Source organism: Copidosoma floridanum, unplaced genomic scaffold, assembly GCF_036245765.1.
Source record: "Copidosoma floridanum isolate Cflo_tuat_1 unplaced genomic scaffold, Cflo_Japanese_pri ptg000001l, whole genome shotgun sequence".
NCBI lineage: Eukaryota > Metazoa > Arthropoda > Insecta > Hymenoptera > Encyrtidae > Copidosoma > Copidosoma floridanum.
In genome coordinates, this window is record NW_028321878.1 from 5339102 (window position 1) to 5353592 (window position 14491).

At 36.9% G+C, this 14491-nt stretch overlaps 1 protein-coding gene across 1 annotated transcript; it reads right to left on the minus strand.

Moving 5' to 3' along the window:
- Nucleotides 1-9639: 9639 nt before the first annotated feature.
- Nucleotides 9640-11723, minus strand: LOC106644353 (glucose dehydrogenase [FAD, quinone]-like). The gene is made up of 3 exons (XM_023392115.2): nucleotides 11372-11723; nucleotides 10982-11293; nucleotides 9640-10905 (listed from the first exon to the last, which is right to left on the minus strand). The coding sequence occupies exons 1-3, from the start codon at nucleotides 11612-11614 to the stop codon at nucleotides 9640-9642; spliced, it is 1821 nt and encodes a 606-aa protein (XP_023247883.1). The 5' UTR covers nucleotides 11615-11723.
- Between the last annotated feature and the right edge of the window lie 2768 nt (nucleotides 11724-14491).

The window sequence follows — 14491 nt, forward strand, 5'->3', positions numbered from 1 at the left end:
GATTTGAAGAGCGTTTCTGCTGATTAAATTCCGATACTTCGTGCTAATACTAACCCAATGCGCAGTATCAAAAGCACGTTATTCAGTGGAATGCAAGTCTGTATCGTTACCGCACGGAATTACCGGCGAATTACAGAAACAAAGCCACGCAATTCTCCACCCGATGAAGAATACAGATTAAGCTTCCATTCATCATTCCAAGGAACGTCTAAAAGGTGTTGCAGCTTCCGCGGGGGCTCGCATATCAAGATAGCTCGCCAGTTTCCAACAAACGTAATCTCGTGGGTAAGTGCAGAGCATTTGGATGCCTCGACGGCGTCTAACTTCAATTAAACTCGCCCGTAAGTGATGGACTGCTGAGGCAGAATCGTTTCAGCCCTTCGTTTGGTTACGAAATGTGTGTTATTGCAGATAGGTATACAGAAAAAGAGATTTCCGTGGCTGAATGATTGGCAATAAAAAAAGTTTGGCAGTTTGGTATTGCCGGAGAAATACACAACATGGTTTCATAAAATTTGCACAGGTACTTATCGTGATTAAAAAAAAAAAAAAAAAAAAAAAAAAATCCGTCAGGATTATGGTCCACATGCTTGGAAATAAGAATTTTCGTACAAAATCTCAACATCTTAGTGTAGTATGGTGAAACTCAGTTTATCATAGCAGTTTATTCATATCTCTTGTATTTCACGATACCATCCTATAGTTATACCTAAAATTGGCTTCTGGAATTGTGGTTTGACTAATAAAATCAAGTTTTCGCTGAAAATTTGTTAATATTTCTAGATTGTCACCAGTTTATTCGATCGAGCTTAAAAAAACTATATGCAAAAATCCTGCAGTGAAACTAAAAACACACCCATAATGTATGCTTGGAATCTGACTGTGTGAAATCTAGTGTTTCTCTGTCATTAGCCCTAGTCATCGAACGGTTTTTTTTCTGATAGGTTCCGCGATGGTCAGACTACGGGATGCGTTTGCTACAGTTTCAGCTTCATCAACGCTCGTTCTCTTGCACCTATGGAGCCCAACACCACCTGAGCTTCCAAGCCAGTACAGCACGAGCACGTAATTTCGGGGGACCGGGACGCGGAGAGCGACCACACATTTATAATTCAAGAAGAGCAGCGCAGCCTTGGCTTGCCGTTATATACACCCCCTAATTAAACGAAAAAGGAAGCACGAGAGACCTGGGTATCTCATTTGCCCGCGCCTCCTCGTCGCGTGGGCCGGGAAAGAGAGACGTCTCCTTCCGCAGACGATGGTAATTTAATCCGGGGGATTGCTCACGTGCCCGTCAGTCTTTAGCTCATTGTCTCGCACGTGGAAAGAAAAGCCAGAGCACGTAAGAGCAGAGGATAAGGACCCTGCAGGCACTTTCCCGACCCCCTCTCGAACTCCCGTCTAACTCCGGAACAGACAGACCGGAGATTCCCCGCTTCTTCTTCTTTCACTTCCGCGTCCTCCGACTCACGCTCCTCGACCCGGGGACGACTAAACCTTTTTAGAGAACGCGTATGATTATTCATGTCGTGCAAGCCCAGGGGACGCTTTGGTTGTTCCCAAAGTTCCAGCTCTGCGAATGAGACTGAGCCCCGAACTTGCCTGCCGGTTATTGCTGTACTTGCTATTCACGAGTGAGTTTAAATGATTGCGCTGCAATTTCGATGAAACTTGCCATTCTTCGATCCAAAATTACATGCAGGTCTTTTGGCATGACAATAATGTGAAACAATTTTCACCGAGGGAATCTTGGGTATTTTAAATTGCAGGGAATTTTGTTTTCTTTGTACTCCAAAATATGGATAAAAAGTTTTTCATCCTCACAATTAGCAATAATGACTAAGATTTTCCTGTACATCCAACATCACATTGTTTTAGAAAACAGGTGCACCTCACTTTTCTCAAGAAGGAAGATGTGTCCAAAAATCAAATTTTTCTGCAATCCCAAAAATCCCACGGAAATGCAGTGCCTATGTGCAGAAGACAATATTCACATGTTATAATTCCGGAACATTTAAGGTAACATTCGTACGAGAACACGTATACCTTTTACACTCGTGTGCACGTGCATGTATAGAAAGTTAGATCGCGCAACAACTTTCACTGCAGCACACGTTGATCGAGACCTTGGGATGGATCGCCACTCACGGAACTTTTTATTCTGGATCCAAAGTGTTTGTATACGCGTACATACACATATATGTACATGCATGTGACTCACTACTTCAGAGATGGTTTGGGGAAAGTGAACGTGCCTTGGCTGTGACGATCAATTGATGTCTTATTCAGAATTCGGTCGCAGTTGTCGTTTATTTGATCGATGAAGGTGTCGTTTTACGTAATTATTGAGAGATAGATTGAGAGTTCTACCGATCCCAAGATGATTAAACTAACGCTTCGTTTTCGAGGGAAAAGAAAAAGTTGTATAAAATAAATTCCAAATTCCGAAACTAAAGCATCAAAGGAGTTCATCGTTGTACAGGAAATCGATTCCTTGAGCCCTGGAAATCCCATATAAGGGGATTAACGAGGTTACCGTTGACGGAGCTGCAAGACGAAGTAGGGGATGACGAGGAGGTCAAGTAATAGCCTAAATTGAACTCTCTCGATTCGCCGACGTTCCCATCGGCAACCTTGGCATGCAACTTAGCCGAAAGTAGAATTCGCTCAGCGTTGAACCATTCTGGGCTCAGCCCAGCTCTCAAGCTATAGGGGATGCCCTAAAGGTTTATCTAGTCTATTTCCGTCGTACTCACAGTTACTTTGTATACATATTCGGGGCTTGGGGCTGGAATGTATCTATTGTTATTATTTTTTTTGTACGATATACTTTATTTTAATTATTTATCAGTTGTAAGATGATGTAAATCCTTTTGATTAATTGTGGTTGAATAATCAAGGTTAAGGTTTTGTGAGGGACCAATAAAGATAAAATGTTGTGCTGATCTTTCAAGTGTCACCAACTGAAATATGTATCGATTCAAAGTATTTTGTACAACATCACAGACTTTTTACGGATTCTGTTGTACCCTTATAACATAAATATACAAAGTATAATTTTGGAAGCCTCAGAAGCTTCATTAAGACTTCCTCTCTTGCAAGTACAAATTATGCATGAAACGTAATCATTTGTAGAGTACTGATCCAACATCAGAGTCTTGACTCTGAGGGAAAGAAAATATACCAATCACAACGTCGAGGAGAAGATGATGAGAAAAAGGAAGCTATTAAGCAAGAGCTATGCACGCGAATGAAGCAACAGCAGTATCTTCTTAGGATGGAGAAAGTCCGGGTAACTTGATTTCCGGATCATGCGGTCGTGTATTTGATATTCGTGTACCATCTAGATTTTTTCCTCCACTTATGTTTCAATTTATATTTCACCTAATGATATAGCATCACACAGGTGCCCATGTCTCACATACACTTTACACATTACTCTTCACGCGCACCCGACTCTCGTGGGGCTCGTGATACGAATTTCAGAGTGAGAAATCTATATGGATTTGGTGTTTGCATTTTCAAGTAGTGAATACAAAGTGCAGTTGCAATACTTTCATACGAACGCAATTTCGCTTCTTTTATCTTGTTGAGGTATGGTATCTTTATATGTCCGCTTTATAAAAAATCTCATCAAGTGCAAAAAACAACATGTCACCGCGAAAAGCCAACTTTCACAATTATGCGTGAGTGAAAAACTTTCCTCTACACTTATTCGAGTGAGATCTTTATAATGCCGAGACTGGTTGCGCTACTAATTGAAACTCGCGCGTCTGAGAGAAGCTGCTTCCGGTATGCACTGCACGTCAGTGGAATCGATAGCGCATCAAACGCTTCCCTCGTCTTTTTTCTCTGGCTCTATCTCTCTTTCGAAACTTTTGTATCACAACTCTGGATTGGAAAAAAAAAAAAAAAAAGAAAAAAAAAGGGTAGGAAAGAAATAACGACGTTGCGTGAAGGAGAATTGGCTGTGACGAGCATCGACCGAGAACCAACATTACCTCTAATTAGAGTCCCAGTGCTTGCAAACTTTTTTTTGATGTAGCTCTTTGGGACCATAGGATCTCTGGTTTTTTGTACGTGATGCTTTCAAAGTTTTCGATGAGACAGGAACGTAAGAGATGAGGGTTTTATTAAACTCTGGGCTCAGTTGTGTCTTCCTCCCTCCTATTTTTTTTTTTTTTTTTTTTTTTTTTTTCTTCGAAGGGAAAAGTTTTAATTAGCACGATGGGCTTTCAAGTTTTAAAGAAGAGTTAGTGCAATTATCGATTTGTTGGTGGGGACAAAAGAAAATCCGTTTGATGCATTGTGAAAATTATTTTACACCAGTTCTGCATTTAACTTTACTATAACTGAAATCAGTACACTTTCTGGCTGATATGGTTAATTGAATCAGCAATGAAATTGTACTTTTTTCAAGAATCTATTATAGGATTTCATTATACACAATGACTTTGCAAAGGTTGTCAGGAAATTTCATTTAATCCGTCACGTTTTAACAACTTTAACACTCTTATTGACATTTCTCTGTAGTTGCAGTCATTTTTTATTTACTGTGTATGTGTGAAACAATAATATCATGGTAATTAACGTTTACAAGGGATTAGGTCAGAGTAAAAATAACTTTGAGGGTTCAAAGGTAAAAGCAGAAAGCTGTGAGAATTCAAACATCAGTGTTACAATTTTCAGGCGTATGAGCGACTTTAATTACGATACGACAAAGTTGTATTAAGATACCTATATCTACCTGTAACCTGTAACACACGTGCACGTGCGCAGCAATAAATGCCTCGTAGTGTGGGAAGAGCTTTGTGGTACTGTTGGTGCAGTTTGGCGGCTGTATCGACTTCCGATATAACTTTAGCTTACGACTTCTCATAATCTGCCGACTATATCACGATTTATCGGCTCGTACGGCTATTTTCCAATTTTGTCACTCTGTTAATCATAGATGCTTTTTCGTGTGATACGTTCTATTTTGAATTTCTTCGCAGCTGAATACGTAGAACGAGTCGGAGATTAAAATTTAATCCTGCTTTTTTCCATACAGAAAAATCAGATTCTGCCGATGAATCTTTTTCAGTCTAGAAGCTGTATAATACCTAAACTGCTCGCAACTTAGAAATTTCCTTTCGCAGTGCGATAAAAAGTTTGGAAGTTAAGCAGAGCCTCAATTCCCAATGCGACCATTTGCTCAGCTCCTGCCGTGTAAACTAAAAAAAGTGCTCATGGGGTTGTGTTTACGATAGCTTTGGCGGTAGCCGTGGCTTTAGATATCGCCAATACCTTCACCTTATTATGCACTACCCACCGTCTTGCGTTAGAGATCCCTGGGGGTCTTTGTATAGGTCTTGCATAGGAGAGTAAGGCCACAAGCTTACTGGATTTTGGTGTGGCTGGTGCGAAAGTGTACGTATTGTGTTTTACGATGCGTGAGCTAATTTCTTAAAGTGTAATTTTACTGTTTGCATAATATATAGTGATACAACTTCACCCCACACACATGCTCTTCTAGTGAATTTAAAGAACATTGCAATCGATTTATCGACTTTTTGTGATGAGTTTCTGGTTTTTGCGTAAAATAAAAAGATTCAAGTTGACTCGGCTTGAGTATAAAGGAGAGTAATCTACTCGAGTTATTGTCCCTTCTGGAATAAAAATGAAAAAACCCTTAGTACTTTATATGGATTCCTTCCTTCTATTTATGTATTGCCTATATCCAACCCTGTCAACATGAATGCACTGTTTTCTTCTAATCTTATTTATTCATCAATGTGGGATTAATTTTTTTAATTCTTCGGTCGTCTAACTTTTATAAACTATTTTCTGTCATCAAAAATTCACTTTGATATAAATATCGCTTAGATAATCACTTAAATTCAACACATCTATGTGTTACTGCACAAGCTTCACGGTTTACAGGCTTGTATAGTTTGTTGTCATTCATCAGGCACAAGTGAGCGCTTACAGTATAACGTACAAGGAGATAGAACCCAGCGAACGGCGACGTCTTAACTTGAAATTGAATGACTGCACTGCAGAAACATAGCCCAGCTGTATGATACTAGAGCATTTTCGACTTTTACTCACAAAATGTGAAACTTTTACTGCCAGTTTGTGTACTATCTTAGTGTTTAATGGAATAGTTTAAATACAACCCATGGGTAAAATTGAAGTCCCTAAAAATAAAAAAGATCACTACAATCCGTGAGTGTATGAATCGTGACAGTTACTTTTTAATGCAGTATAAAACAATCAAATTGGATTTCATTACTGGCAACAAGATTATAACGTCATAAATTTTTTTTAACACAAGTCAATAAAAGTTTTTCTGCACGGGTATGCACGTAGGACATAGTGTCATGAATTGTAAGGAAAATTTACTGGTTATATATTTTTGTTTTAAACCTTGTACTTTTTTAAAAATAACTTAAAAATGCTAATACGAAAGAATAAAATTCGTAGAAACTACGATCTATCAATTATATGACAAAAAAAATATTTTTTTAAAAGCAATTTTTGTTGTTGTTTTTTTCCTTATTTTTATTTCAGAATCTAGGAAATGGCAACTTTTTTATCAACAAATGTTTGATACAAACTTAAATTTTTTTATTTACAAATGAAACATATCGATTACAAGGTTCCATTCACATAATGAAACATTAACTACAACGAGAGAAACTAAAAGTTGTCCGTGTTCCTCTCATCTGCCTCTCTTTCGTAATTCCGTCTCTCTTGCCTTCTCGTTGGCCAAATGTTACAATGAGTACGTAGCTAAAGACAAACACTGAGCAAAACCATTTAATTAAGATCGGGTTTTCCACGTGCATGAGCTAAAGCACAATGAAACAAATGCAGCACCCGTACTACTCTCTTGTTGGACACATGCACACAACCGTCTCTTTTCAGCACGCAGAGGATCGTATACACGTCAAATACAACCATGTATTTGTCTTGCTTATACGATGGTGTTTATGTATTATAACAATCAGTGGTCGTGGATGGATGAGTTGAAAGGATGATCAAATGCATAAGTTTATAAATGTCTGCATACATTTATACAAGTCTTATCAAGTAACAGCAACAATTGCATGTATTATTCTTCATGAGAAAAACCACCCAATGTGTCAACAATTGAAAATTCTGTCTTCAATGCTAATTTAATAACATTGAACAATTGAATGATAAAAAAAAAATCAACAATTTTAGTCAAATACAAATTCAATAGCGTTGCAAAGATAATCATATATGGTATAAACACTGGTACATATAATTTTCTATGTACAAATCAAAGTCACAAACCATGGAGATATTGATACGTAATATCTTGTCATGAATTCATGACTGATAGCTCTCTAGTCTGGTACATTTAATAATTATACATGTTTAAAAAACTATTTGTAACTGTAATATTATTACTTGATGTATAAATACAGAAAGTTCCAGAATTTATTCGTACATCTGTAATTTCATGTCCAAGTAAAAAGACATTTAAATTTGTATACCCATTTGTCTGTACGCTATCAACTGAAAAAAAAATTGCATCGTAGTAATATATAAAATATCAAATTCTCCAAGAGCATCTGCCAGATACTGTCTTAGAGGATTTGTGTGTTGTAGTTTATGTCAATCCACTCTCTAGATACTCCTAGTGAATTTGAAAAATATTTTCTTCGCTCTTATTTCGTTTTAACTCACAGTTAAAACTGCTTTCTCGTTCAAGTATAGTGAACTCACAAATGATGTTAAGGCTACCTGTGCTAAGAGACCAAGATAGTGGTTGGAGAGATAATAGTTTATAGTGCAAGAAACGGGCACATTAAAAATGTATTCCAACACATACTGTTGTCGGCTTTCGCATCTCTCTCGGGGTCAGTAAAATATCAGCGAAATATGAACTTTATACGACTGCTTATTATCAGTTTGATTACTTTATTTTACTTCAGAGCTGTTTTTTATGTTGTTTCATAATTTATTTAATCATCATCCACATACGAAAATAATTTGAAAAAAATGTCTGTTTGTACATTTAAAGTTTCTATCTAAAATAAAATAAATCAATTATTCAAGCTTCATCCGAACTTCTTAATATTTTTTTGTTAAAACTTTCACTCGTACTCAAACTTACACAAATAATAGATCCATTATCTCCAACCAATATGGACCAGGTTTCATTTGTAATAATACATAGTAAAAATTAGTATGGAACAGAATATATAATATCCATCCTACGTTTCTTTATATAAGTATACTCTTTTTAAACTGCATATCATCGGCAAATAAGTTGTGAGTGGTAAAAATGTCAGCTCACAAAAGTTTTGGCATCGAGTTTTGTTATAAATTGAGCATGCATACCTACAATGGAAAATCCTATAGATTGTACACACCATTTCGACCAAATGTTATCTTCTTATTTGCAGTATTTTTAAAGTTTGTTTTATGTTGACTGGAAATAACATTGGTTAAAAGATATTTTTGTTTGTATAACTTTGTTCTCTGAAATGAGCCATGACTCACCAGCTTTAACGTCATAAACTTTCATCAAGACATATTTTTTTATTCATTTTACCACGATAAACGATATAAAAAACAATATTAAAAAAAGGTACTAGTTACATCAGGCGTCGTTGCCTTAGTTCCTTCTCGTCTTGAAAGAAAAATGTAATAATCGTCGTGCCTCCAGTCCATAAGATTTTCACTATCGTTTTACCGATTCCGTAGAATTTGAGATTATTTAAAAGAATGCCATATTTGAAAGAGCTTTTTAGCTGTTGTAAGTTTTCTTACGCTGCTATGTTTTACTCTCGAAAATTATCTTTTTAACCCACAAATAAAATGTGTTAACATATAAAACAGTTTTGATATTTTTTATCGTAAAATTTTTTTTCATGAAAAAATAATCATGCAATGTTTGCACACATGTTTTGTAGCTGATAAGTCATATCTAATCAAAATTTTAAGAGAAAAATGAAACTTTAGTTTCAAACTTCGATTGACGAGCATTTATTTAGCCAAAATTCAATACATCAATCATCCATTTTTTAATAACAACAAAATACTTTGTAAACAAATTTAAAAAATTCATTATGTGTAATCGTTTATTACTAGCACTGACATTGATTATCAAAAAATTAAAGTAATCAGGATTTCTTCTGCTCTTTGCAATATGTTTGTATACGTATAAGCATGGTTAAATACTTGAACTATTATGTTAATTCTCACCTTTCACTTCTTTATGATAAAAAACTATACTACTGATAAATATCAAAAAATTTAGGCTTGTTTCTGGAAGCTCAAAGATAAAAAATCACTTTCTAGTTAATTTGTGAACCTAAAATTAGTGTAAAACACAATCTTATAGTTGGTAACCAAACTTGTTAAAAAGTTAAAGACAAAGTTGATTAAAGACAACACATGGTACTGATAATTTACCGTAACAGTTTCGTCTAGCACTTAGAGTTCTCTCAATTGTTTGCTGAATAAGTTTTTATGCTTGATGGACTAAAATATCTTATAAACATTTTATTCAATTCAAGTTATAAAATACAGTATTCATGAAAAAGTAATACATTTATCTATTTTACTTTGTCAGAAAATTTTTTATGAGAATCATTCAGCAAAAATTTTTTTCTGAACAATTTACGCCCAGTCTTCTTTAATCATATCACTACCTTTTTCTGCAATCATAATGGTGGGTGCATTAGTATTTCCAGTGGTCAAAATTGGCATAATGGAAGCATCGATGACTCTTAATCTTTTAATGCCATGTACTCTCAATCTGGGGTCTACAACTGCTTCTGGATCAGTACTTGGACCCATTTTACACGTACCACCAGGATGATATACTGGTGCAAAATAATTTCTAACAATGCACTCATCATACTTATCTTCGTCATTCAAAAACTTTTCACATTTAGGTGCAGGTGTTTTCATAGTTTTAAGACGGCTTCCCATGAGACTTAGTGTTTCATTTAATTTTCTGGAGAGCTGAACACCCTCCTTCAAAGTTTTTACGTCATCCGGATGTGACATAAAGTTAGGATAAAGTAATGGCTTACCATATATGGGATCTGTTGAGTTTAATTCAATCCAACCTCTGCTTTTAGGTGCTACTATCATCGGGTAAACTGCGATCCTGTTGTAATAAGAGAATCCGCCATACATGGTACTTTGATTAGTATACTCAGAGTCATCTACTCTGTTCAAATAAATAAACTGTAAATCTGGGGTTCCTGGCAACGTTTCGTTCCGAGTTTGAACAAACTGCACCGTACCCCACAAGCACGCAGATCTTAACGAACTTGGTTCACCTTTTTGCCACTTTAAAGCATCGTCTTTTTTATCCTGAAGACGCTCAAAAGAAACTGAAGGATCATCATACTTTAAGGTCATGTAACTGACTGATAAATGTTCCTGAAAGTTTTTTCCGACAGGTAGATCTTGTATATGTATCATGGAAGTTTTTTTAACTTCACTAGCAGGACCCACTCCAGATAACATTAATAGCTTTGGAGACTCAAAAGCTCCAGCAGACAGAATTACTTCTTTTTTTGCAAATGCCAACTTTCTCTTACCACCTTCTACGTAATCTACTCCATAAGTTTCTTTACTTAGAGGACTGATGCGAACTCTTAAAACTTGAGAATTCGGTCGTACTGTGAGATTAGGTCTTTTGGCTCTAATCGGTCTTAGGAAGGCCGCGTTAGTGCTTTGCCGAACCCCATTCTTAATAGTATACTGATACTTTGACGTTCCAAGCTGATCTCCCGAATTATAATCAACTTCTGATAGACCTAACTTTTTCCATGCATTCATGACAACATCTATATTGTCGTCAGGTTCGTGAAGTTCAACACTCAAATAACCATTATACCCATGATCTGTTTTGTTAATAAATGGGACATCCTAGGAATAAAAAAAATCCAAATCACAAAAGTATTTATATAAATATATACCGTTTAAAAAATGAAATTTTGCTTACGTGTCTCAAATTTTGTGATTTCTTATAATAGGGCAAAACATCATTCCAACTCCAGTTATGATTGCCTAAGCTAGCCCAGGTATCGAAATCACGTTTATTTCCCCGAGTATATGCCATACCGTTGATAGAACTAGTACCACCCATTGTTTTTCCACGGGGTTCGGTACAAGACAAAGGTCTGTTTCTGCACTCTGTTTTCGAATTAAGCTGTAATTTGTAATCATAATCCATGCTACTACTCGCTAATAGCCCAATGTACCCAGGAGCTTCCGAAATAATTGGTTGTTCATCTCCTGCTTCTAATAAAAGGATCTGAAATATTAGAAAAAAAACGATTTGCAATGACAAAAAAATTTTAATGGCAAATCTTAGAGCATAATTTTTAATTACCTTCCATTCTTTTATTTCACTCAAACGGTTAGCTAAAACACACCCAGCACTTCCTGCACCAACAATAATAAAATCGTATTCTTCTGAAAATATATTGGTATCACGTTGTCTAAATGCATCGTCATTCGATGCATTAAACTTTTGAGTTAAAAAAGTTAAGAGAGTCAAAAATGATGGTTGGCAAGAATTCACAAATAAATTTTGAAAACACTGTCCTGTCGCATTTGCAGGAGACCACGTCATTTTGTTTTATCCGCAATACTTGAATCAATGTATCACTGAATGTGTTTAAAAAGCCAGAACAAGTGGTTCCGTACCACTTCGATATTAAACTGGCGAAAAAATCACAAAAAAGAGTTCTTAAACTCTCGTTCCCTTCGATGCAAAAGGTCAAATAATTATCTCACGAGCATACTGATAAAAGCATTATATTAAACTAATATTAAGTTTATCATCTGAATGATAAGTTTTTTTTTTTTTTTTTTTTTTTTTTTCAAATTGGCAAACGCTACAGCGAAATCACAAAACTTGCTGTCGAATATAGCTGTGTTCCCGTTTGACAAATATAATGTACTAAAACGCCAACTACAGCACACAGGCCTTTTAACCGTTGCTGGAACTGTGATAAAAAACATTTCTTATGAGGCAAGTTTTCATGCAGTTATCGTTTGAGACGTGGATGCGTATTATTAAAATAATCTCACTGGCAAGACGTACTACTACTACTGCAAGTTTTACATGTACAGGAAAAAAAAAACATGAAAGTTGATCGTGCAGCTGCGAATATTGGCTTTCAAAGACAAACAATGATTAAATGCTTATTTAAAAAATAACCAGTCATAAAATGTTGTAAAAATTCTAAAAGTAATCAAATTAGTGTTTGGTAATAAAATATCAAGAAAGCCAACTCTCACGAATTTTCTCTTGCTCTAAAGATTTTTGAAAGTTAAAAAAAAATGTTTTATTCGTGGTGTAATTAGTTGATTATGTGACTCTTCTAGACGTAAGTGAAAAAAATTTTTTGATATCACTTTCTTTAAACTGCAAGAAAAATCAAAACTATTAATTTGTTCCTCTAAAAAAGAATAGAAGTAAAAATAACATTTGAAAACTTAAAATTCCTATATTGAAATTCTAGCTAAAGCTGGCCTAAAAACGTTTCACGAAACCAATCAAACTTCAGTTTTTTAAAGTACTCTACAAGAAAAAAAAAATTTATAACTTTTACTAAATCGCATAGTATGATAATAAAACAGGAGAAAAATAATAATTACAATACAAGAATACAGCAATACTAATAATAACGAGTTCAAGTGAAGTATAACACCTGGTGCTAATAACATTCAGAAAACATCGAAATGAGTAAAAAAAATCATTGGACCTGACGCAAAGTAACTTTAACAAAATTTACTGTACTGAAATAGATAACACCAGTGAAAAGTTTCAGGTAACACAGGTGGCATCCCAATTTCATTTGTCGACACGCCTTCTACGTGCGAACGTACAGCAACACCAACGTCCCGTCGTGAAGTTCCGCTCTCCAACTTTTCTCCTCCGCACGTAAAATTTGCAATTCTCGCGTGTATAGAAGAGATATAAAGCGAGAGAAGAGAGTCGGGGGAAAGAGATTGGCGCAAGTCTCGAATTTCGCGACCGCCCGAGCACACTCTTGAGTCTTGAGGCCAAGCTCATGTAAAAAAATCTAGCATGCACATACGGATATCATGCAGTTCCAAGATGAGAGGAAACTCTCACGCTTTGTCGCTGCTTGTAAAGGAAGGGGGGAAGAGAGGAGGGGCCTGCGAGTTTTCCACTCCACTCCTGAGACAATGGACTTTTTCCAGCCGAGAAATACCTCTTCGTCTCCTTCGTTGCGAATTCGTTTCTCGTCCAAGCCTTCTTGACTCGCTTTCTTCTTTGCTTCTCCTCGCACACTCGTCCGTGTGCGCATACCTATATACACACGTATACGTAAGAGTTTCGTTTTCACGTGCTTAACTGTTTTGTTGCGACTTTGAGTTCAAAGGCACGTGGAAATTACATTTGCACGCTGAGCTCGCGTGCGCCCGTGAAATGCGGCACATTTTTATAACGAAGCTCATTGAAATTTCCAACGCGAACTCGAGGCCAAACCTCCTAAGCTGCTAAATACCCGCAAAAATCGCCCAAAAAGCATTTCTGTCAGCGAAAATGTCGCTACAAGGGCCCATAATGCTTCGCAATCAGCTTTAACGAAATAGACCGTGCAGCGGCGTAAAATGACAATTTAAAGCGGATAATCAGGAGAATAACGAGCCCGCGGGGGAGTGGGAGCGCATTGACGAGCCGCGTGTAGCGTGACCGCGTGAATACAACGGTCTCGCCCAAAAGCTGTGGCGTAATTGGAGCATTGAAGAGCGGGACGTTTTAAAAGCGCGTGCGGCGAAAACCGGGCTCCCAGTACCTACCAGCGATGCTCTGGGTTTTGCGTGCTGTGAGCGTGACTGTAAAAAAAAAAAAAAAAAAAAAAAAGCATTCAGAGCTTCATTGATTTAGGGGTGTTTTTAATTGAGTCCGACCAGTGCGAATGATGAAGGCTGAAAGCAGAACGGGTAGAGTGGGTGTGGCGAGTTCGGCATCGATCGATGATGGTTTGACGATCGTCTCCTACCACGGCATCAAAGTGAGGAAAAAAGAGGACTCGTTCGTCGTTGAGGCGCCTAAAGTTGTGATCGAAAAGCACCACGGGTAAGCGAATGTAAGATTGGGAGGGAAAAAAATGTTATTTGGTTCCCAAAGTTTGCAAACAACAACAATAACGTTTTTCAACGATTCATCGGGCAAAAATAGAGAGACAGAGTGAGAGATGGCCGTGCAAATCGTCGCTCGCGAGCCAGCAAAACGAACAAAACGGCCCCTCACAATAAAGACGAAGCGGTTGCGCAACACATAATTCGAGGTTAACGAGTGCGAATCACCTACAGCCCGCGAGAAAGAGAGTAGGGGCTGGCACGCACACCCCATTAATTCTCCTCATGGCATAATATATATACTCATGGGGAGGAGTCCAGGGATGGTGGTCCTGTTTGTACATTCTCGGTAATGTGGTAGCTCCTGTCAAGTGGTGGTAGTGGTAGAATC

Coding starts and splice junctions, on each gene's coding strand:
- LOC106644353 (XM_023392115.2), bottom strand. CDS start 11,614: ATGACGTGGTCTCCTGCAAATGCGACAGGACAGTGTTTTCAAAATTTA. Junction 11,294..11,371: donor GTGAAATAAAAGAATGGAAG/GTAATTAAAAAT, acceptor CTAATATTTCAG/ATCCTTTTATTAGAAGCAGG. Junction 10,906..10,981: donor AATCACAAAATTTGAGACAC/GTAAGCAAAATT, acceptor TTTTATTCCTAG/GATGTCCCATTTATTAACAA.